The sequence below is a fragment of the Pholis gunnellus genome, assembly GCF_910591455.1.
Source record: "Pholis gunnellus genome assembly, chromosome: 2".
Lineage (NCBI taxonomy): Eukaryota > Metazoa > Chordata > Actinopteri > Perciformes > Pholidae > Pholis > Pholis gunnellus.
The window spans coordinates 19,122,223-19,147,845 of NC_136536.1; the positions used below are offsets into that span (position 1 = coordinate 19,122,223).

General features: G+C 42.3%; 1 protein-coding gene across 1 annotated transcript in view; it reads left to right on the top strand.

Moving 5' to 3' along the window:
- The window catches only part of nphp4 (nephronophthisis 4), a gene marked incomplete at its 5' end in the record, with an annotated part of 141,221 nt that overhangs the window by 18,289 nt on the left and 97,309 nt on the right, over positions 1-25,623 (top strand). Inside the window, 4 exons of the mRNA XM_079166699.1 lie at positions 2,012-2,181; positions 2,685-2,749; positions 12,245-12,394; positions 14,545-14,681. Coding sequence (XP_079022825.1) covers positions 2,012-2,181; positions 2,685-2,749; positions 12,245-12,394; positions 14,545-14,681 — 522 coding nt within the window. The remainder of the gene's footprint in view (positions 1-2,011; positions 2,182-2,684; positions 2,750-12,244; positions 12,395-14,544; positions 14,682-25,623) is intronic.

Below are 25,623 nucleotides of genomic sequence, written 5' to 3' on the forward strand. Positions count from 1 at the left end.
CATCCAGCAGGAGACTTTCGTCTTAGCAGACAAACCCGTCTCATGAGCTATTTTGTGAATCTCGAAAATCCTTGGCAAAGTCCGGTGAATGTATGAAAACAAGCAAACAGACATTTAACTAAATCAAACCGTGGCTAGACGAGTATCTTCGCCTCCCACGTCTTTCATTTGTATTCTGCAGCATTTGTATTTGCACTAGTAATTTAAACCTACCATCCACATAGATAAAAGACCGATGTGGCCGAAATGGGAACGCCTCAGAGGTTTTAAACTTGAATGGACTGCTCTGTTGTGGCTGATAGCTGGGGTTTGAAGACGAACAGGCTCTGCCACAGTGGGCTGGGAGAAATTGGCTCTGTTCAAGGTAGCTCATGTCTGCTCACGTCTGCTAATGCCATTTTTTTATTGTCTGTTGACACTATCGTGTACCTCTTTATGGCTTTTAAATAATAACAGGCTTTATTGTGCTCAGGGACCAACGGATCATATCGAATTCGTGGGTCCCTTTTATCATATTCAGGCCTTTGTGCATGTAAATCAGTGTGGCTCGGCTGTAGGTAGGCTATTATTTCCTATTTGAATGGCAGATCCAAGCCTGTAAACCATTGCACCTACCTGGCACGGACTACAAACAGGCTCCCAAAAGACCCGACTGTCTTCCTCTGAAATTTTGTATAAATAGAGAGGTCATACCCCCCCCCACATAATTCTAAAGAGCTCACGAGGGGTACGTATCCGCCTCTTGAATGTGAGATTTTTTTTGTGTCGCCTATTAGGTATTCTCATCAAGCCTGGATGTTTGGCTCTTTCCTTTTCCAGACCTGCAATATGGTGATTGACACCAACGTGCGTGGCATGACCGCAGAGGATCAAACGCAGCACAACAATTGGATGGAATAACGAGTTTTGTTAATCTTTCTAAGTCACAGATACAACCCGACTATAATAATGGAGGCAAACAATCGTTTTGGCAATTCATCAGAATTAACTGCCATTTCGTTTCACTTCAGTCACTCAGCCTGACATCATGTCTTGTTGGGAGGGGGTATTTCCTTTTCCCCTAACCAATCAATAGTGAATAATGTATCCATTCTGCTGATGTCTTTTTCTTTTTTGAGCTGTGGTAGCAGTTGCTATGAGAAGTTATTTTTTTACTCAATGATGAAAGAAATATGCCTTTTTAATAGTGGTGACTTCATATGACGTAGACATCAGGAGCCAAATTCAGTTAATTCAGGATCCCAGTCATCTGAAATACATGGATACAATAAAATAAGTTTGTGGTACTGTGGCATCCTTTTCCTATTGTTCTTCTTTTGTTCTTTCAAGTTAATTCAACAGCGCATGCTTTTGTTGAAAAATCCGGCACACCTGGTGAAAATGAGTGCAGTGTTAATGTTATTTTCAGCCAAGGTGTCCAGAGTCCCAGTGCCATATGTGAGGGATCCTCTCACGTATGATGACTATCTATAAACTGTCAGCAAGAGTTGATGCTGAAAACCAAGCTGAGGGCCATGGGACTGTGCGCCATCTTGTACTTGTTTATGTGTCACTTCCCTGTGATAGTCAACATGCTGTTTGTATAGTATAGTATAATATAATATATTTTACAAAAAGCTTTGGAATAAGGCAAAACGTGATTGAATTGCAAAACTTTTTTTTCTTGAGAAAAATGTCCACTTTCCTTTAGCATGCTTTCACACCTGTTCGTTTGGGCTGGTGTGACAGCTTTTAATTAAACACCTATGTTTTAACAGTGTGTTAACAGAGGTAAATACCAGTGCTTTATGGTATAATTATATTGTTTTGAAGATGTACTGTCTAACTTGCCAACTCTGCTTAAAAGCTGCTTTGACCCACAGATGCCATGTTTTGATACGCATTTCAATGTACTCCGGTTTAGATCACAGGCATTGGCATTAGATAAAATCCAAGCTGCATTCTGAACAAAATCAAAGATGTGGCATTGACGACGTAAATTTTCTCTGTGTGTTTTAATGACTCCTTTTAGGTCCTGTATTTCCATACGTCTCTGCGGTTGCCCAGCGCAGTACTGGTCCTGGAGGTGGTGTCGTTGTCACCCAGGCCAGATGGTTCCCAGCAGGCCCTGGGGCGAGGCTTCACTGTCCTGGAACTTTTTACCAACAGGCCAGAGGCTCAGGCTGCTGACGGGGACAGAAGGTGATTATCCCATCCTTAATTACACCAGCCAGGTATTAATTTGTTATGAGGAGATTGTTGAAGGACAGGCGTGGCTGTGGCTGCTTGAATATCATCCAGGAGCTGCAAGATTGCCAGACGTTCATGTAGCATACTTGCAGAACTACTACTTTGTGAAAGCAGTCAGCTAGTCCAAGTTCACGACCTTTTATTTGTTCGGTTTTGCCGCAGTAGCAAAAACGATACAATATCAGAAAAGGCATGGTTGAAGAGGTGCTGTTGCTATTTGTACTTTATAGAGTTGAACAGGGAAATGTCAGAGGGTATGAAAGAGAATTTACATCTGTTAGTTTTGATTGATGGTCGTCTGAGGCGGGAACCAGAGAGCACAAACTTAACAGACACCAGTTGTTGACATTGGGATTGAATGTAGCTAGCACAGCCTTCAACCCATTGGAAACTATAGCGGCTCCATCTGCATTCATTCATTCAGTCACTCAGGTTGCTCTCAATGTGTCTCCTAGGCTCAATCTACACCATGGATCACCAAGAAGTCTCCTCCATCCCCTCCTGAGGGACACCGTTGACTGTAAGGAGCTTTTTTATTCTATACCATATATTGTAAGTATTTATTAGGCTGACTCACTTTAAGTGTTTGTCCCCTGAGTAATGCAACAGGAAAAGATGAGAGGCCCGCAATACACGTGGGACATAACTGTATGTATTTTCAGGCCACGCCATGTTTCCTCTTTTCTGTTCTTTGCCATGTTATAGCAGGCTGAGCTGTTTTCCAAATTCAATATCGTACCAATGATTCACGACCACGTCATATAGTCTGTACTCCGTGATGGGGTAGTGGCCCTGCTGTGTCAATTTATTTTGGCAAAGAATTAATCTGTTAGCTACTATCAAAGTAAAATGATAGAGTATCAGAGTGGTGGCTTATGCTTTGATGAGATATAGTAAATAAAGTAGATTGACTAGCGACACATTTAATTTGTCTAACCCAGCTGAGCTGGCACCGCTATCCGAAAACCTCACTGACTTGGAATAACTCCCAGTACAAAGCGTGTGAGGAAAAGCAAAACAGATATTCTGTGTGAAAGCTCCAAAAGAGACACCGGTGCAGAGAGAAAACAATAAAATGAAAATGTCGGAGGAAAACAACAATGGGAAATGGACACAAGGAGGAGTTCTCTGTCAAGTATCTGACTTCTCTGCCAGGTACCATCACAGAGGGACGGGTCACCTGCATGTAAGGACCGGCTAACCGAGATGTCCGACGGAGAGAAAAGACACATTTGAAGCAGCCAACACCTTGCCCCTTGCATTTGGCCCTGAAATTAAAGTAGTCCCAGGCAGCCAGGGTCAATGTATTATTGACCATCGTATTTTTCTCCTCAGGGCAAGTTTCGGAGTACTTTTTAGCAATATATTTCTTTAAAGCGCCTCTATGCAAGCTGCGTCCAAAAGCTCCCAGAGTGATTTGAAAGATCCTCACACTCCGCATGATGCCGAACAGTTCCATATGCAATGAACAGGTAATGAAGAAAGCTATTACTTCTGATTGAATTACTTTAACTGTGGATCTCCCTGCTGGAGGTTGACAGTTTGGTTATTCATCTGGCTGCGGGTGTGGTTCACGACTGCTGATTGGATTATCTTTTAATATCAGACTTGTATCAGTTTAGCTTTTGAGAATGAATCCTGAATTATTGAGTTTGCCGCTGAAGCTCGGGGTTGGTCTAGATATGTCCTTGCTTGGCCTAAAAACCACGGCTATGAATTACAAAACACTGTAGTGCCTCGCAGTGTGAATAACACTGTGCCCAGTGAGAGCCAGAGTTCCTGTCTTGGCTATCATGTCACATGAATATTAGAAACCCTTTTCTCAAACGGACTCTTATACTCGCTGAATTATTAACCACATGCCTGTTGTTTAGTGGAACGTTTGCTTTTATTTTTTTGGTTCTAAGGGCCATATTGCTGCCACTCTTGCGGCTCTTTTATGGACGGAACCCTTTTTTTTGTTTCTTTGTATCACTTTTCGTCTCATCCACTGTGACAGCAACACGCAGTCCTTGATGTGAAGCATCGTGAGTCTGAGTTTGTGGAGACAAACAAGTGTCTCAAACTGTTCTGTGCTGGTGTGAAATAAGTACATATCCTCATGGCGGTCATTCATGTCTCATTGTGTGAACGAATTATAATGAGGAAACATGCCCCGGGGGCTGACGTTGTTTTCATCCTTCATTCATTACAGATTCCACAGTATTCAGTTTCCCCGACTTTGTTTTTTGAAAATAGCGTTGCTCCGGATAAGAATAATATCTTCATTACTTCTTGATGTGCTGCGAATGAAGTTTAAAGGGTTGAAAGATGGATTGAATGGAAGCGAATGAATTTAAACTATAAACGGCTGCATCTCCACACGTCTGCCATTTTAAAGCCATAGCAAGCGTCAACCCACCATCATCATTGCAGCAGAGTGTGCTTCCTCATAGTCCTAAAACAAGCGGACGCCTTAAGGCGAAGTACCAAAACGGAGAGCGTGGCTCATCTCAATGCGTGGCCGGCTCTCCTCTCATGTCAGCAACGGCGCACTGAGCTCATTTGGTTTCAGTTCATTTTAGATGAACAAATAGATGCAGACGGAAACTAAATCAAAACACTTCAGGGATGTGGGTTATAATTCATTGTCCGTCACAGACGCAACACACTGTTTCTCTTTGCATTCACTCAGCATGCCACTCTCACACAATCTCTACTCTCCCTTTATCTTCGTTGGCGTCTGCGCTCAAGGCCGGCTCACGTTACGTAAGACCTGCCCCCCTCGGATGTTTGCAACCAATCGGAAAACGACAAAATGCCACCTGGTGAACGTGATTGTACAGAAAATACCCCGGGTGCAAAACACAAGGGGCCGTGTCGGTGTGGGAATGTTGTTCCAGGTACCGGAGAGAACGCAAAATGAGAACCAGGAAGTTCTTTTGGTGGGTTGCCAAAACAATTGGGACTCTGTGTTGGGACCCTCGCTGTGCCCACACAGTGGTCTTATTGAATGAAGAAGCTGATTCTTTTTTTTTTAATGCAGTGAAAATGTTGGTGTGAACACGATCCAAGCTGCTTTTCTGAGACGGCCTCATACGTACAGCTTGAGGCCGGGCACAGCGCTCTTCTGTAAGGCTCTGTGTTGTGATTTGTTAGTGTGAGAAGATCTGAGATCTGGACTTTTCCTCTTGTTGAATGTCACACTCTGGGCCATAACAACTTTGAAACATTTAGTTGATTTTGTGTCATTGAGAAAAACTTTTTGAAAGAAGCTGATATTGACCAGCGGTCTATTGATTAGCATGAGCTAGTGTTCCTCCCTCGGTGTCTTCGGGGCATTAAAAGGGCTTCCAATTATGTCTTCAGTGTATACTGTGTTCATGCTGTATGAACTTTCCTGGTATGCTAGTATAAGAGGATCAAACAAACCTCAGCTCCATCATTTACACAATGGGGCTTTATGTCCGTTCCAAGGCCAGTAATTGTACTCCGTCCTCTGGAGTACACAGGTAGGTCAACATTCTGTCCGCTGTTCGCGGTAGAAGTGACGTCTTTGTCTCCACGATCCGCTGAGAATTGTTCAATGGAAAACGAGTTCACTGGGTTCTTCTCACAATGAAGACAGATGAATGAAAACAGGGCGTACCTTGTGGTAACTCAGTTTCTAAGAAATCAATCAAGAATGTTATGGGCGAGTCCCCCGGTTCAATTCCCAGCTGGCCAAACCATTTGCTGCATGACTTTCCCCATATGCAACATGCATAACATAGCATATTTACACATAGCTACACTGCATATTGGGGTTATAAAGATTTTGAAAACGTGAGAAAAGTATTTCACTTTTCAGGGCGCGCTGTAGTGCAAGGTGAGCTTTAATTAAATAAGTCTTTCACTAGTCTTAAGCTGGACAGGACAGGGATAATAATCTATGTCAACTCAGACCACTTTACACATTCACACCAGATCACATCTATTGGAACCACTTTGCAGACAGTGCCGTTTTTTTTATAGTCAATGGCAAACAAGGGCGACGTTTTTTTCATCCCAGAAAAAAACAATTGGTAAACACGGTTGTTTGCTAAAACATTTTGGGACACACACACACACACACACACACACAGATACCTGAAAGAGAACTAGTTAATTGGAAACTGAATAGAAAAGAGACGATTCAATTTCCAAGCAAGCTTCATTACTTAGACAACATTTTGAATCGCACTAGTGCCAACTACTTTAGAATGCCGCGCTTGAGCAAAGTCACTGAACCCCAAGTTGCTTCAGTGTGAGAGGCCAGCGCCATGCAGAGTATACCTCTGCAGACGTCGGGGGGGGTGTAAAGTGCTTTGTCCGTTCAGGTAGAAAAGTGCTACATGGCTCCGGACTTACTTTAGTTTCACTTGTGCATCTAACGTTTTCATTTAGGTGCACTAGTGCATCTTTTATGTGCACCCAAAAGCAGGGTCCACACAGGTGTTGATAACATTAATTATGACCCCGTTTCATCCAGGAGGGCTCTGGTGTTGTGCGCGCTGGCTCACCGGAATGGCTGTGACACACAAAGTAGAATGAGACCATAATCATGTTTATCAGTGACACCTGTGTTTACCCAGCTATGACCATGGCTGCTGTTAAAAGGGTCTGTTGGTTTAGAATTGAATTATGATACTAAGAATCTGAAGCGAATCATGAGATGAGACTCTCACCTCTACAGGGCAGAGAAGAGGGTAGGGAACACATTTGTTGACAGTAAGAAATATTAAGAATAACGCCGGCCTTATCGTTTAAACAGGCACGTAACAAAATCGCCATGTTAAAGTCATAGAAGTGTATAGGGGCAGCAAAAAAGACTTACATTTACATGCAATTGTCCAGCATGTTTTTACAGAAATGTCATTTTAATGGATGCATTTATTGAGAGCTTCCATATTTCTGTCACAACAGAGTCCATCGTTTTGCAATGACTGCCAGCTTTGACAGCCGGCCATCATTGCAGAGAAGGGCCACTCACTGCCAGGGCATGTCGTTGTATATATGTGTGTGTGTGGTGTGTGTGGTGTGTGTGAAGGGGGATGCAATTGGCAGAGTGTGAGTGCGGTCAAGCAGGGTATATACTGTGTAGGTGCATGGCTGCCAAACAATGCATGTTTCTATGTTCTACTGCCTAGCAGGGCTCTATGCCACTGGCTGAGCCACACACACACACACACACACACACACACACACACACACACACACACACACACACACACACACACACACACACACACACACACACACACACACACACACACACACACACACACACACACACACACACACACACACACACACACACACACCCTTTGGGATGGGCCAATGAATGAGAGATAATACATGAATACATGAAGAAGAGGAAGAAGGAAGGAGGAGAGTAGAGAGGGTTTGCTAACTTGGTGGAAACATGGGAATGAAAGGGAATGGGATGGGTAGATTCTCATAACTCTAATTATGATTGTCACCAGATTACATAATGAAATAGATAGATGAGATTTGAGCCTCTGGGCTGATTCAAAGATACTAAGTGGTGCAGCTAAAAGCAAGAAACAAGAAACAACAAGCTTTTATCATGGCTCTGAAAAGGAGGCATTTTTTAGGTTAAACGCAGTTTTAACCTGTGAGTATAAGATCAATGGAGAAAACCCAAATGCTGAAACATAAATTGGAGACAAGTGGGCCTGAATTGGAACAGAAAAAGGAACACGAGGGAAGAAAGAAATAGAGTGGTAGTGGCAGAGAAGTCAAAGCATCCCTATTTTTCAGAGCTGGAGTCAGGGTCAAGAGGCAGGAAATGGGAAAAGAAGAGAAGATGGAGGAAAGGAAGTTGCCGTGGGGCTTTTGAAAGTCTTAGTCCTCTAAAAAAAAAAAAAAGGGAGGAGGAAACAAGCACGAAGGGAGGCAGTAAGCTCATTGGCTTGATCTAAGCTTCTCCTCTCGACCAACTGGGAGGAAAGGGGAAGGAGCAGAGAGGAGAAAAAATAGAATAAGAAGGATGGAGGGCTGCTCTGCGGTCCTCTTGGTGTGATGAGAGGACAAACAGATGGTACATTGTGTTTGCATTAGCATATCCTAATTTGAATTAACACCACGATGAATCAATTTATTGTGTGTACATCTGTGTGTGTGTGTGTGTGTGGGGGGGGGGGGGACTGAGAGGTAATGCCATGACAAATGCTCTCACTGATATACCAAAAAAAATCCTGTGGCGAAGATAAAAAGGTTTACTGGTGCCTTCAAAAGGGTTTTCCTTGCATATCAGACTCAAAGGCAACCCACGTAAGTGTTTGTTTTTCACCACCTACGCCAAGCTTTATTGCTGTTTGGGTGAACTTCAATCTTCCAACAAACTTAATGAAGTTAAACAACACTTTTCCCCTGTTGTGGCTCTTCCACCTGGAACATTTCCACTTTAGGCTCATATTGCGACGGGGCAAACTTTGCATTTAAACAGGGCTTTTTTCGTGTGTGTTCCAGATCTCTATTAGTGATTGATATGGATTCAAACTAGTCCCAGATCTTTAAAACCATTTTGCCAACATTTCTACCAGCTGCAACAACAGATTCGTTAAAACAGACCAAGATATCTGTGTACAACTGTGTACTGCTGTGGAGGTATCATTGAACAAGGAAGAGAGCAACATTAACAGAAAGTTATAACTTATCATTTAGCTTTCTTACACTGTAACTATTTAACGCAATGTTCTCACCAAGTTAATATTGGCTGATATTGGCTATTGCAGATATACATGTATTGGTATCAGCATGTGTCTGCTGAAAGGTAAAAAGAAATGGCACGGTACAAAATACAATCAGAGATTTTATGGTTTGTCCATTTCATTTGTTCATTTTTAATTGTTTCATGTTCCAGTGCATGTCGGTAATAATTCTTTAATAACTAAATAGAAAGGAATTATTGCATGTTTAAGTTACATGTTCTTGTGTATGAAATATTGGCTGATATATATTCACATTAGGTGTTTCTATTCCAAAATATCTCGCAGTATCGGCCTCAAAAATCGGTCTGGACATCAGTGGAACATGCGCATCAACATTTTCGAGAGCCTGAGTGGACGTTTTCAGATTGCTTAATATCTCTGGCCACCAATCCGACTCCGGACAATTTACAAAGCCGTATAAAAAAGTAAAGCAGCTAATCATTTAAACCCAAATCACCAAATATGGAATTGTTTTAGACATTGAGCTTTGGCTAAGCTTGATGTTTACATCCCTCGTGCTACCTTCACTGTTTGACAAGTGATCTCTGGCACGTGACATGCAGAAGCACCAAAGTCACCACTTCAAATCCATTCACTCGTACCTGAGTTTGCAGTAAAACCGGCTCTCCAAAATCACCCCATTTGTTTTCATCTTTATCATTTCCTCTTTCCCACTCAACCACCTCCCCCAAACCCACTGCCTCATTTTGTCTGATGCTGAGCCATTTTCCCCTCCACTTCCTTGGTTTCACATCTCTTGCCAAGATGCTGCTCAACCGACTCTGAGGTACGACACCGCTGCTGTAAGGAAATTTGGGGTAGTTTTCTAATGCATGCGCAGCATCTGACTGAAAGCCAAGCTTGATGCATAATGAATTGCAAGAAATAAATGATGAAAAAAGTTGCCGACACCTGGGCAGCATCTGTGTCAAGAAAGTTCTGCGCTTGGCTTTCTCCCCCCTCCCTGTTTCTCCCTGTTTCTCCCTTCATACTCAGCCTACTTTTCTTCTGTGTCTATGGTGAGAAAGCTGCTGTCGCCACTGAGAACGTTTGTAGAACAGAGTCGATGTGGTGCTGCAACCTCAGAGATTTCCCCAAACCGTTCTTTTGGCTTTACACATAAGCAATTTGTTTGTAGTAAGTTTACTGTTCACTGAGTTAAAGGGTTTGGCTGGGACGAGTCATGGAAAGGGAGGGGATGAGAACACGGCAACATACTCCGTCATCTCCTTTCCTTCTCAATCCCTCTTTCATTGACTTAAAGATGAAGGCGCTGGCTTCTTTAACAACATAAATGTATTTCTCCTTCAAGTCTCTAAGATACCATTTATTTCAAATAAATTCAACATAGAATCAACTTTCTTTTTATTCCTGCTATTCCGCTGAACCCCTTGTGATCCATTTGTTATGTTACTGCATTTATTTTCTTGGTAAAACGATTACTTCTGTGGTTTCTGGAGAATAACCTAGTAGCATAAACGTGTAAGTGATGGATTTACCGGTTGGTTTTGAAGTGTAACGTCGCGTCTTAAATCGTCTTCAAAATTGAATTCATTGTGAAGCTACCAATATCTGAACAAATTAGATTCTTCCTTTCAAAAGTTTGGACTTTATTTCTCTATTCCAGGTAATAAACTTGCTTTTAAAGTTCGTAAGGCAGTCAGAAAAAATGCACTAATGTTTTATAAGCTGACTGACGCATATAGTTAATAGTTTTATAGTTAAGAGAAATTGTGTGGATTACTTTAGTGGTAGTTTTTATTAGAACTGTGATGCTGTAGCTGCATATTTTGATGGCTGGTAGGGCGCTTGGTTAACTGCTGTACACTAAAGGTCAGATATACTCCAAAACGGACGTGGACAGTGATGGCTACATGACTCAAGATGTTAGCATACATGAATGTGTTTGCACGTTTGTCAGCACGTGCAGAGTCTATATTTTGGGTTAGATGTGAACATTCTGGCTTTATTGACTTGTATTTTCTGTTGTCAGGCAATGTCCTTTACAGTAAAGTAAGATTGTCTGAAGACAAGATTGTATAATTTAACACCAATAGTAAAACAAAGTGAACAAATAGTGTAATGTATTTATATTTGCTGCAAGTCAGAACTCCTTAATATTTAGCTTGAATCCTGCTATCTATTCTCCAAGCCTTTGCAGAATTTGAAAATTCACATTATTCCATCACTCTTTCAGAGGATCCACAGCGTCTTGTGATGTTTAAGTGTGTCTCATCTTTTCTCGTTTCATATTTTTCCTTAAAATGTTTGGGGGGTGTGGGTGTGGCGACTGTGGTGGGGAAAGCCTTGCAAGTCAATAATCCTGACTCTTCCTTGGATTTCAAACAGACCTGGCGTCGCTTTGATGCACGTTTAGCTTGATGTCATGCTGGAAATGAGTAGTCTTCCAAACAACCTGAAGCCAGAAGGATGGCAGGCTTCTCCGGAGGCTCTCTTGGGTTTCCACGAACATGTTTCTCGTCGTCGCCAGAAAGCTCAGAAACAGTATTTTGTTCCGGAGTAGTGACTACCTTTTGCCCTGTACACACACACCTATGAATTCACAGAAATCTGCAACACTCGCAATGTTTTCAGACACCACCACCGTTTCACTGGCTGTCACCTTGTCAAAACAGCCTATGGGGGTGAATGAAGCGCCCTGTATTGATTGTCACTGATGCTTTTGAAGGTGCAATCATTAACCCCCGTCAGAGTGAAAGATTGTGATGCTGTTCAAAAAAGGAAAAAAGGAAAAAAGGAAGCCAACATATGCAGCGCATCAAACACCACTTTGCTCACCTTCCGAATAGTCTGCGCTTCGCGTTAATGGCTGGGATTGCGGGGCGTCGCTTGTCATTGGACGACCTGCTTGAACGATGACAACCACATTGCTCATGCCCCGTGCCTCATCTACGCTGCAGTGCTCTTCCGGAGGAGCGTCTTTTTTTTTTTTCCATGGTTGTCATTTCAGTTTAGGCCCGGAAAACGATGCTCGCAGCGTAATGGAACATTGCACCTAGGTCACCAACACCCAAATGGAATATTGAAAAATGGTCTGCGTGTTTGGTGTCATGTTGTCTGTGACTCATTGCTTTTGGGGAAATATTAGACTCTGAAGCGCCAAGGAGATTGATGCTTTGGGTGTGTTGGGGATGACGGCCGGCTGAAGTATCGTATCGAACTCATTTGTATTCAGAGTGGCGGTTTGCTTGTTTGTCATGAAATGCATGTGAAGTAGTAAAACAGTTCTACATAAATGCGTTGTATATCTTTTCCTGCAGACAGCAGTCTCCTGAAGACTATTGATGGAGCACATTTGGACTGTGCCATAAAAAACCACCCCGCGCTGGTTTCCGTGATGCACCTCCTGCCAGAGAATGTCCTTATATCTGGGAATGAGAACATTCCCGGGCTTGCAGCTTCTCCAACAGGTAAAGTCCACACCACTGGGAAGGTGGATGAGCACGAGACACACTAACAAATGCTGTTTTAGGATGTGTTAAGATCTTTGACTCAGTTACTTCTGTGGACGGCCTCAGTTGGCAAGATTAGACGACTGTAATGAAGCTGTTCTACTCCTAGATTGTTAAATAATGTAAAAATGTATAATGATCAGGATAAGACACAAAAAACAGGAAAACGCGCCAGAAGTTCGATTCAGTTGACAACGTTTTACGAATTTGATTTGTTTACCTTCGGATCGAGTCTTGTCCCTAATATTCTCATCAAGATTATTTCAAACACATTTTGTTTTTAGAACTAAATTAAGTACTGTTAACAGCACATGTGTGAGTGGGATGTGGCCTGTGTCTCTTTAACATTTTCCCTTAATTTATTTGCCTTTTCGGCACAAACTGCAGCTCTACAAGGTAACCACGTCTTAGTTCTGTCAGTCTCTGTTTTGAGGTAGTGGTACCGATTTTGTGTTTTTCAGGATTTGGGGCTTTTATCCATTGACACAACTCGGAGTTTTTGTTCAGTGTGTCGTCCTTTGTATTCACTCCTTCGTTCAATACTTCTTTCAGGCAAGAACAAAAAAAGAAAATCTATACTGATGGAAACAGTCAGTGTGTGTTCACTGTGCAGCAAATTACATATTTGTATTCAGTGATTCTGTAATCAATAGTGGAGCTCCTTTGATATTTCCACTCCAGGTACTGTACAGATGTTACAAATTTGAATTGAACAATTAGACCATCAAACCTCCAAGCTAGATTAATCAAAATATGACATGGCTCATCAACACTTCCAACACTTATCAGGTAAACACACATCTGCAACTGCTCACCTGTGTTTCTCCCAACTGCCAAAACATAACACACAGGACATTCATCATGGTACTTAAAAGTGGCAATTTTTTGGAAACTTAGTTCCATCAGAAGTTGAAATGTCTGCGGTACTTAGAAAGTAAGTTTGTAAGGGGGAATGTAATGAAGTCTGACAGTGCGCGGCTATAATCATTGGGAGTCAGTGGGAGGTATGGTAGCCGGCTAATCCTCTTCATGTTCTGGGGCTGTGAGCAGCACAGACCTAAGCTGCCTTTTAAGACCACAGCCACCGGTTTGATATTCATGCCGCATTCAGAACAGTCCAACTCTGCGCTCCAGAGACAAGGGCCGCAATGAGACGCTTGATGGCTACATTACTCTTGAAGAGATTAGAATCACACTGGCTATTTTCCTCTTTGTTGTGTCTGAAAGGGGTGATTGTGGACCTCACAGGCGTCCGAGCTTCTCCAATCCATTCTGATTCAGTGTACGTCAAGCGTCCAGATGTAAACAGTTTTTTTTTTTTGTATTGTTTGACACCAGTACCGGTGTCCTCGTCTGTGGTGTAAATATCCTAGTTGTTGGCATTATGGCAGCTTACAACAAATCAACGAAGCAGTCATTTAGATGGAGCTGCTGTCTCTTAGAAAAGTTGTGGTTAAATATATGCAAAATCCAAATAGTAAGGGTTGATTGTGTAACCATTTGCTGCCAAAAAAGGGGGGGTTTGTTTCCTCATCCAGTATGAAATATCACAATAAGTCAAGCAAGCCTGGTGAAAAAAATATACAAACGACAAAATGGTAACTCTACATTCAAGGAGTATATAACATTTGAAGTGAGTCCAGGGTGAGCAAACTTATTAACGACTGAAAAAGTAACGTGGAAAAGTTCAGCTCACTTTATATGATAACACACACACACACGCGCACACAGAAGTGGCTATAACACTGTATCAAACCATGCCTTTTCTAGTTGACCTCTCTTCTCTTAGCTTTCTAGAACGTCTGGGGTGCCCTGATAAATGTTCTGGGGATGATGGAGAATGTCACGGAACTTTGCAAATGGGTCACAAATAGGAATATACTGAAATATAGTTCACCACTTGTTTCATACATTTATTACACTACATGGTGGTTTTCCTCCACAGCAACCGTGAGAGAACAGATGTTTTCTGAGCTTAAACAAACAATAATTAACAAACCATAGGAAGAGGAATCCTATTTTAGACCCGGGAGAGCTCTGAATATGATCTAATCATGCAAATGTCATGCCGTGTTGACATGTTATACGCTGTATGTCCATGTCAACAGGTGATGCTTTGCTGAGGCCTCAGCTGCTCAAGATGCTGCCCTTCACCCTGAACAGACTGACCGTCTCCCTCCAGCCGTCCCTGGAGAAGTTTGAGAGCCAGCTGCTGCAGCTGATCAATGCCGACTGCCACAACACAGTAAGGCCAGGCTTCCGCAACACGCACAGCCTTGATAGCCCATGCATACGGCACATTAGGGACAGCGACAGTGCCTCGACATGAGCCAAACCACGTCCATTCATCCTTTGATCCATATTCTCGTACAGTGGCTCTACGGTCTGGGCATTTGAATTGTGCACCTCTGAATAGATGTTCTATAAAGTCGGATACAGGGTGAAGGGAATTTAGTTATCGCACGCGTAAGGCACATATGTCTCTTCATTATCTTACATCCCACTTCCTTTTTAAATGTATATGGTGTGCTTACAAGTGCAAAAAACAAGTCGCCTCATAGTTTTGAGATATAAAACGCAAATCCATGGTGCCGAAAACATTTTTCTGAGGTTTACTACGCCGCTCAAATTAACGATGGCCTCAATGGCTTTGACGCACCTCTGCCAAGATTATTCTCTCCAGCCTGATGCTTTCCTTTATCTCACTTTCCGTTTCTTCAGTGTGCAAGCACAAGCCCTTTTACAGCTGCCACTGCAATTTAAGGCACATCACCTCCCAAACTAAATGGAGCTTATCTATTCCCTTCCCTTTTTCTTGTCTACGGAAACCCAGATGGTTAACCGCATTTGACAGGTGCAACTATGCTCTAGCAATTATTTGTACAGTGGCTTTGCACAGGCCCTATCTGTCCACTTCAGCCTAAAGTGAGATGTGTCTTTGGAAGGGGTGAGAATTGATATGACAGTGCTGTCACTCCGCATCTTTTTCCCGCTGCTCTTTGATACTGCTGGGCTAGATCCTTAAACTCAAACACAGGGGATCCAGGGAGTGTTTACGGTTTATTAAGTGGAGCAAATGGTAGGCACTAGTGCCGCTACCTTGTAAATTTACACTGTAAGTGTACCAAGAAGAATAACGGCATAAACATTTGTGCTAGTAGGGAAGTGTTGGTGGTTTTGATCAACATTTTGTTGATAGATGAGCAAAGAATCTGAATGTAAAGGTCTATGGCATAAAAGTGGTATGTAGTTTCCATGGCACAGTAAAGTTAACAATGTGAACAAATTAATGGTTTCAATGCTAATAAATTGCAGAAATCTGTTTTGTGCACCGATTTTGTCATTTTCACACCACTTTTCCATTCTTGCAAAATATAATTGCTATTTTGAAACATTCAATTCTAATGAAAAGAAGATTTCTGCCATTTAAGAGTCGCAGTATAGGAGCTTTTTTTAAACTAACGTAGCACTTGTGATCTGAGAACATTGAAAAGACTAAAGAGGCTTTTAGACATTCCAGATCTATATATTTAATACGGGAGGGAAAGAGCAATCCCAAAGATGAATGCGACCAATACCACATGACCTGTTAAGACTCACACAAAAAGCTCTTCAACATTTTTCAAAATAAAAAAGATAGTTAAGGGCCCTGCCTGCTTTTCATTCCGGTCTCCGTGCTATTTGTCAGCGACGAACCTTCATAACATGTTGTTGGAAACTGGTTCCCGGTCTGTCTGATCATCATTTCTAATCAGCCAGAGGTTATGAATATAGCTGCCTTTGTGTGCACGGCTTCAAATAGAATGAATCAATTGAAGGAGCTCCGTGGAAGTTTCTTTTGAACAAACAAAAGTTATGTCTACATTCAGTGTTGCACACCAACAATTGTTGCGTTTGTCCTTAAGGTCTAACATACGTGTCGAGTGCATATCCTCTCTCATAGAGTATTTTTAATCCAGCATTGTCAACGTCCATGTTTACCAGCTTGCAGTCTTCTTCTTCATTGCCTTCTTTGGCGCATTGAGCACATTACCGCCACCAGTTGATCAGTGGAATACAGTGACACTATTGGCAGGACTGTATCGCGTCAACAGCGTGCGCCTGTATGTGCATCCTCGTGATAAAACAAAGCGGGACTGTTGATACAAAAACAGCTCCATAGTGCTACTAGAGGTCTATATCTCCACAGGGAACCTTTGAACATAAGAAAACAAGAAGCAGCAGAATGAAAGTGCTTCCATAACTACATGAATAATTTAAAAAACAGGACAAAATCAGGGTGCTGGTGGCTAGTTCATGTATATTTCTGCACCACTGCAGTAAGGCCATGTTAAAGAAGCCGCAATATTCTCTGGAAGGACCCAGCGCAGATTATGTGACCATAAAAAAGAAGCGAGAGAGAGAGAGAGGGGGAGAAAACGCATTCATTAATAAATGGGCTCACAGGAAAAATCCTAGTTTAATAGGCATATTGCCATTAAATTTGTTGAGGCATAATTTGTTCTCCCAAAGGTACAAGCCCCACTTCCAGCGCCACCCTCAGGACAAGAACTTTTAACGCTTCTAGGGGCTGATAGTGCGGCTGAGAAGGTTTTTTTCTTTGACCAGGGTTTTGCATTTTGGCAAAGACCTTCGTCAGATATTATGAATAGTACTACTACTACTACTACTACTACTACTACTACTACTACTACTACTACTACTACTACTACTACTACTACTAAAGCATGATATATTGTAAAAATACAGAGTCAGAGTACAAATAGGCATCAATAATAATCCCCTTATAGCACTTGCTATCCCCATATTCATTGGGATGCATAAAGGAAGCCTTATCTCCTGTATGCCTGTGTGTATGCCTGTGTGTATGCCTGATTTAAAAAGGTAACAGTGAACAGTCCTATCTATTCATCCATCTATATCCACTGCTTTTCCGGGCCTGGATCACAGTGGTATGCTGAGCAAAGTAAACCAGACATCAGTGTGCCCCAGTGACATCCTAAATCTCTTCCTGGTGGGAACCCAAGGCTTTCCAAGTGTAATCAGGATGTGTAATCTTGCCAGTGTGTTTTGTGTTTGACCCCCACTTCTCCTCCCAGTTGGATATTCCCAGACTACCTCCACTGGGAGGCATCCTCGTATGGATAGTGTATATATATATATATATATAACCACCTGCTGGACTGGCTGCTTTCAATCACGAACAAGCAGTGGTTCCACTCTGAGCTCCTCCGCTTGACTCTAACGGTGTCGCTTTGTCTGCAATTTGATTCTTTTGGTCGCTGCACAGAGATCATGTTTATAGGCGAGGGTGCGACTGTAGATTGTTTGGTAAATTGAAAGCTTTAAAGGTCAATTGTTCACCATAATAGTCCAGTCATTTTTATTGACATCCACATATTGTGTCGGTGGGATTCGTCCTCTCCCTGAGGAGCTTCTGAAAAACGGCTTTTGTATTTTCTGTCAACATGGACTCTGTTTGTCCAGACATTTAGATTGTCTGGACAATCCCTTTGGTAAATAAGTAGTAGGTACACTATATTACATGACCCTGTATCTAATGTATTACAAACGATGGAAAGTATAATACAACTTTGTCTTCTTTTCCACTGTTAGCACGGATAATCATCTCATTTTGGCGTTCACAGTTTTTTTTTTTTGGGGTTTCTCGCCTGTGCGATGTTCTTTAAAGGTCTTCACAAGTTGTGTAGATTAGTAAAATGTTCCAGACTTTTATAACTTCAGCGGAATGACGACATTCTCATGTCTGCGAGAGGTGTTAATACATGCAGAAGTCAGCTTGATTGCAGCTTTTAATTAAAGGGTGCTTGTGCGTGTGTGAGAGAGTGTGAGAGTGAGACAGACAGAGAAAGTGTGTGTGATCTCTGTGTGACCTTTATAAGAGTGTGACTCGAGCTGGATTGTCATCAAGCTGTCTCTGAAGTGATGCTGACACCTCACCTGCCAACTCACTTTCACCGCGGTGTGAGGGAGCGTGTGTGCGCATTCGTGACTCCACGCCAGCTCGTCTGCACTTAAATTGGTATCGAGGCAGAAGCGGAGTGACAAAAGGGAAGAGGAAAGGGGGCGGCGGATGAATGTACAGTGCAGCATGAGACGAATCCTTTATGCTGGCTGCTGGTCTGACATACGGTCTTCACATAATCTCCCCATAAGTATTGCTATTTTTAGCTTTTAACTATCACACAGTGTGGCTTCTTTTTACAGTCCACTCTCCCATATATTCTTGAGCTTGTGCCCTAGTTGATGGGCTTTTCATGTGAAATACAGCTACTTTGCAGAGCTTCACAGCATACGTTAACGAGCACAAGGGCTGATTTGAACTCTAGAACCTCTAGAAAACACACGCTGACCGAGAGTTTAAACAAAAAAAACGAACACTATTCGTCTTCAGGGTTGCCTGAACATGTCTGCTTTGCCCAAGTTTGAGTGAAGCCAGAGGCGAGGCTGCACCACCTCAAATGACCTGTAGCAACCGTTCACCTATATCTTCAATAAAATAAATGAGTCCTCGTGACGGGGCCTGAGATCGTGTCAGGAATGATGTAGCATCTTGGCCTGTGATCAAAAGACCTGGGTGCACAGAAGACGATGAAGAGGAGCAGAGAAGCGGGCCAGGACCGATGCCACGCCGCAGGCAGAACAAAACGCCCAAGGCTGATTTAATGAATGGAGAAAGGCTCTGGCAACAAAGCTCCAGGAAGTTTTCATTTGTCCTAAAAGAAGAAAACTCACTCAAAGTAGGACTGCCCCTGTGGACGTGGTACTATAACAAAAAAAAAGAGAAAGGAGGTTGTGCGTTTCTGAAATAGCAGGAGTCTTGCACTTTGTTCTCTAAGGACACCGAGTTTGGCTGTACCTCCTGAATGTGCCAGCCGAGTGCCTTCTCCTTATCATTGTTAGGCCTGCAACCACCGTAACCAATGCAGTGCGGGGGAATGTGCTTTAATGCACTTGGCTCGCATCAATTATTCATGAAACGCAGGTCTTCGTAATGATTGACGATCCAATGATTAGACGAAATAGACTGCGACTGGATATAGACCCAATAAGTCAGACAAGACATAGAGTGCACTGTGGTTGAAGGAGGAGAGATAGATTCATAAACTTTGAAAGTCTTAAGAGTCGCTGCTTCTCTCCCCTGTTCGCCCTCTGTTTAAGTGATGTATTTGGACCAAACGGAACATAGTGACCCCCAGGAGAGACTTGCGTCTAATGTGAGATACACAGAGTTGTTACTGTATCAGTAGGATCCATCAATCACCAGTGGGATCTCAACTTTTGCAAGCTGTGCATTATTGTGAGTCTTTTGGAAGTCGCTGCACCTTTTTGTCCGGCCAAATAGTGTGTATGAAGCGGGAACTACGGTCGGCGATGCAAAAACGCGTTGGAAGTGCGAGTATCCAGCGTCGTATAGCGATTGCATTCCATCAGGCTGGGGCTGTCCAATGCGGGTGCTGTAATTCCAGATACAGATGTTGCTGACGATGATCAACAGGGATTATTTAGCACAATAACATCTGAAAATGTCTCACCTAACATCGGCTATTTTGTTCATTCAATGTTGGAGAAAATGAGTGATATGAATGCCTTTTCTGTATTAAAGCATTACTTTATCATCGTCATGATCTAAATTTGCCATGTTTGCATATTGTGTCAATTCAAGTAATTACCTTCTATCTAAATGAGTAGTAGTGTCGTGGTTACCTAGTTACCTAGTTAAGTTGTGTTAAGCATTAGCTGTTGGCTGAACAAAGCACAAAGGCAACTATTCTTACACATGGGATGAACCATCAAAGCCTACTTTATAATCTTTAGTATCCCGTTACCTCCTTTTGCAAATCTTCGTCACTCTATTTTTATGTCTTGCAACTATGTTTCTAAGAAAGGATACAGCTGGTGATATTCAGTTTTTCACTTCTACAAACACTCAACCGAACCTAACTTTCTCCTCTGTGCCGTAGAGCTCCTGTGTTTTCCAAAGACTATCAAAAATACATCAATAGGCCACACTGTTACTCTGGGTAACATGTCCCCACATTATCAGGAACACACACACACACACACACACACACACACACACACACTGTAGATTATTTTGAGTCAGTCCCATATATACCATCACGCTGCTGTAGATCTATAGAGCACCAAATGTATATTACTCCGCAGCTGAAAATAGTCCCAAATATGTGCACTGTTTATTCCTGTTAGAGTAACTTAAAACTACACTGCCCAGTTGTTTAAGGAAATGGCGGAGTGTTAAAAAAACTACAACTATATATTATGTTATTATAGGTTTTTGCCTTTAGTAGGAATAAATGGGCTTGGAGCTGAGTGAAGATATTTAGAGACACAGAGTTGGTGGAATTTGTTGGCAATCAGAAAATTGTACGACAATACCATGCCTTATCCTTCAAGGTTATGATATTGCATGTTTGTGTCCTGTTGGTGTTCATAGTTGGACTGTGCCAGCACGAGGGGTCTCTTTCCAAGTGGAACCAATCATGTGCTCACGGTGGTGTAATATGTGCAGTGGATGAAAGTGGCACGAGTTATATTATGCTGAGGGACGAGAAGGGAAAGAGGAAGGCAGCGGTACGAGTGTGTGTTTGACTTAATATTTTTGGTTGTGAATTATGGGAGTGTTTCAGCAGTAGGGCAACAGTGATTTATCAGTGGAAGCGCTGTGCCAGTTAAAATCTGTTAAGGAGCAGGGGAGTGGGAGGATGAGAGCGGCATGCTAATGATGCTGCCACTGTTTCTTGCCATGGATGACTCACCCTCAATATGGGGGAGCTAACATCCACTGTGTGGGTAGCAACACACACACACACACACACACACACACACACACACACACACACACACACACACACACACACACACACACACACACACACACACACACACACACACATGCACGTCTTGACATGGATGCAGATGTGGCAGTGCCCTGACTGCTGTGTTGTCAGTTGGTTAAAACATGGAAAATGATAAGTTAACAGCAGCCAACGAGTATCTTCTCTGTGACTGTGAGCGATGTGTGATAGTCACAAAGAGTCAGAGAGACGTTTTTCTTTTGCGTGCTGGTTTTCAAAAGGTAAGAGACACACAGTTGTGTAACTCACTTGGTAATTGGCTTATACAAAACTCATGTGGGACATAATTTCATCTGCTTTCTATCTCTCTAACACTCTTTCTCGCTCCCTCTCTCTCACACACACACACACACACACACACACACACACACACACACAACCCTTGAGATGACAGTTGCCATCTGTGGAGTTATTGTTATCTTTTTAAACAGCCTACACATTGATTTCACAAAGTACTGACACAAAAACTTACTGACGAATAGCTGACGGCTTTTATGGTGCCATACAGAGAAAAAGAAATACGCTTACCACCTAGGTGTTATTAGCTTTTATTAGCCTTTTATAGCTTTTAGTGCAACATTTTCCACAACACGTTTAATCTTTTTTTTTCAGAAGAAACCACTGAAAAGAGGTTAGATTTGACCAGAATTAATAGACGCCAGTGATTCTTGTGCAGCCATGACAAATCGTCCCTGTTCTTACGCTGACCTGTGAAACATTTAAAGTCTCACTCTTTCAGATTAAGCCTCTTATAAGCTCTGTGTTAGAACCCTGAAATTAGACAAAGCAAGCCCATCTCAGCCGAAGCGTTTCTCCATGTTATTGCCACAACCATTTTTTTTGTATAACTTTTGGAAACATTTTGGCTGTTATATATCTCAGTTTCCGGGGCATTCATAAGTGTGCAGCTTTGTAGAGCTCACAAAGCACACAAACACTGCGTGCATACCCTCTATATACGTGTGTGTGTGTGTGTGTATTTGAGCAGCTATAATGGCAGACGGATAATCAAATGTAATGAGATATAATTTGGGTAATCAGAATTAAGAGGGGACATTATTAATTACATTGTCAAGACAAGTGTGAAAAGATGCAATTATCCGATGAGTCATACAATCATTTATGTTATTTTGCTTATTATATACTTCAGCTCAACTCTTTGCCAGCTTGGTCACCACTGCACTTTCACATGAACATAAAGACATTTTCCGCTCAGTGAGATGATGATGATGACACGAAATAGCTGTGCAATTAATTTGATTAGACTCTATACTTCTACGAGTTCATTTTCTTTACTAATGGTACTAAATTCCAAATTCGGAGCATATCTATGACTGAAGAATTGCGCCCACTCGGCTCTCAACATGGCGGCAGCTGAGGCGGCTAGCAGCTAGCATTGCTAACAGCAGTGCAAACTATGGCAGCAGTGCTGATGGAGCCAACACTGTTAACCTGGGGGGGGGGAACCCATAGACTGTATGTCAGAAGTGGACATAGTCGTTAAGATGTCACCCATTGGTTTGTGGACTGCAGTTTTGAAGCCTTGAGTTCGGCATTTTGGGCATCGCCATCTTGAATTTTGGCTGTCGCCGTCTTGGTTTTTTGCAACCAGTTAACAGAAGTGACCATATTTGGCCTGCAAAGGAGTGACGTAGAGATGTCATATACGGCTCTGGTCGCAACCTGTCAATCACAAGGTAGCCACGCCCTAAAGCATATGCTGCTTTATTTTACTCTAAACGGGACCATCATTTACTCAACGGACACCATACTTTATTGAAGAGGACTTGATACTATTGTGACTGAGACCATACACTCATGTTTACAATGTTTACTGAGTTAATAAATCAAGTGAGAAGTAGGGTCATTGGTCTCATGGACTTCCAAACAATCTGACTTCTTTTTGCAACCACAGGAGTCGCCCCCTGATGGCCAGTAGAGAGAATGCAAGTTTACGATACTTCATCATTGGCTTCACTTTTCAGGACCCGAGGTTGAGGCCCGGGGGAACTGGAGGGTCGGCGTTACGCTTTGGCGTACCTTTATAGAACGTGGTAAATTGAGAGTTGTAGAGTTTGATTCTCCAAAATCGAATTATTTTTGTCTATCACCGACAAGTGAAGTGCTGCTTGATGCATTGCATTGTGGGATTTTTTATATCGACAATTACGCAGTGAGGTGTAAAGAGTTGCCAAATTAAGCAGAGCTGAAGCTTCTGTCTCAAGATAATTTTATATTTGATAGTTTTTTACTCAACTATTTGTCAGTTTTTGTGTGTGCAAGTGAGAACAACACTATGAAAAAACCTCCTGGAGAGACTGTCTATAAGTGTGTCATTATCACATATTTAAACTATTACCTTGCCTGAGAGTATGAAACTAGATCTTCACAAGCTTTAAAAATGTTTTTATTAATTAATAGAAGATAATGAAAAGTGCTCATGTCAAGTTCCCCATAGTCCAAAGTGACGTCTTCAGATGTTCTTGTTCATCTCCAAATTGTTTTGTCTGACCAAGAGTCCAAAACCCAAAAGTATTGTAACCCCTGTCTCTGCCCGATGATGCCCTTTGGCATCCAATATCAATTGTCTGTCAAAGCACTTTTTTAAACTCTATATTTAAAGTTATTGTTATTATTAGTATTGCTATCACAATATTGGTAGCAGGTTCAGAAGCCCATATTGTGACTTGTGACCCTGTTATTGATCAGTGCCTCTAAGCCCTGTCAAGACCATTTATGAAGTCCCTGCTCGATGATTACAGGGTCAAGACCCATTTTGTGCCTCAAGCTTCTTATGTCCCGGTTGGAGCTATTAAAGAGAGCTTGCCTTCCCACTTCATCTCCTGCCCTTTGAGCACAAAAGAAATAACCTTCAAAAACTAATTCATCCTCCTCTGAAAATCGACACCCATTCTCGCACAATGAGGCAGCTTCCGCCCGCTCTCCATTTCTCTTCCAACTGCGATTATTTCTAAATTACTTTCTTTCTTTTATAGCAGTCCCATTTTATTCAAATGACAGTGTCCCCAACTAAATCAATTTTGCTTACTAATATGTCACCCTCACCCCTCTGTGTGCCACTGCCTCCCCCAGCAGTTGGACCGGTAAATTGAATCCTAGAGAATCTTTGTTGTTACTCTTCGACAATGATAATGCAATTTTCAGGTGTGAATACCCAAGTGAGGAAATAATCTTCCACTTCTGTACTTCAGAGGTTGTTTTTGTCATTTTACCTTGGTTTGAAATTCAGATGAGGGAAGGAAGAACCAAAACACCACCCTCCAAAATAAAATAAAGGCAAACGCGTGTGTAAATACCATTCATGTGGACTGGAATCAAAAACAAACATTATGCACTACAATCCACCACAGAAGTGCATTACCTGAGTTTTTCTTTCCAAGATAAGATATCTTTTTCTACCAGAGTAATCTGCGACTTGCTGGCGAGCACTTCATCCCCCAACACAGATTTCAAAGGAATATAGTTTTGTTTTCCTGGAGATTGCAGACGTATTAACAATGTGGGTTTTGCAGTTTAAGAAACATTTCTGTTGTGGCCTCAAGGCCGTATTGGTATAAAGTGGGCTTTCTCTGGATGCACGGCAGACTAACAGCCAGGAGAGAAACCATCACGGATAATTGTGATGCACTGGCTTCGATGCATTTTCTCTCAGTTTATTGTTTTCCAACAGGAAATGGATGGTTAAGCAGAACGGTTAGTTTCCCGTTTACAACGCCCACACTGGGTGACTCGTGTCATTGTGACACAAAAAACCCGCCACCGACTCTTCCCTTACAATGCACTGCTTTTGTTTACTCTGTTAACAAAGCTCTAAAACAAACTGCCTCCAAAAGCATGCAAATTAGTCTCACTCTGCCTCCCCCTTCCTTTTCCTTTTAATGACAAAAACAGCATCAAGGCATGTTAGCCCCGAGGAACCTCCACTTTCTGTAACCCGGGTGTCAAGTGTACATTACGATCGCTGAAGAGACCGTGTTGATCGGTTACAGCTGCCTGGTTTAGCGTTTATTTCTATTTTTTCAAAGCAAGAGCTGGGAGAGTATCAAAAATATGACATAAAAGCAGGAGACAACAAGCTGATGTGAGTGTGGAGAAAGAGAGAGACACAGCCACGTGGCACCGGTGTGCTCGTCACTCACAAAAGTCCCTCTTCAGTGACTCTGGAAATGAAGTATAATTTAACTTGGGGGGCCATTTCATTGTTCCCTGTAAGCTTCTTAGCTCTAAAATATTCATATTTCAGGCGAGGGAGGAAGAAATCTGTGA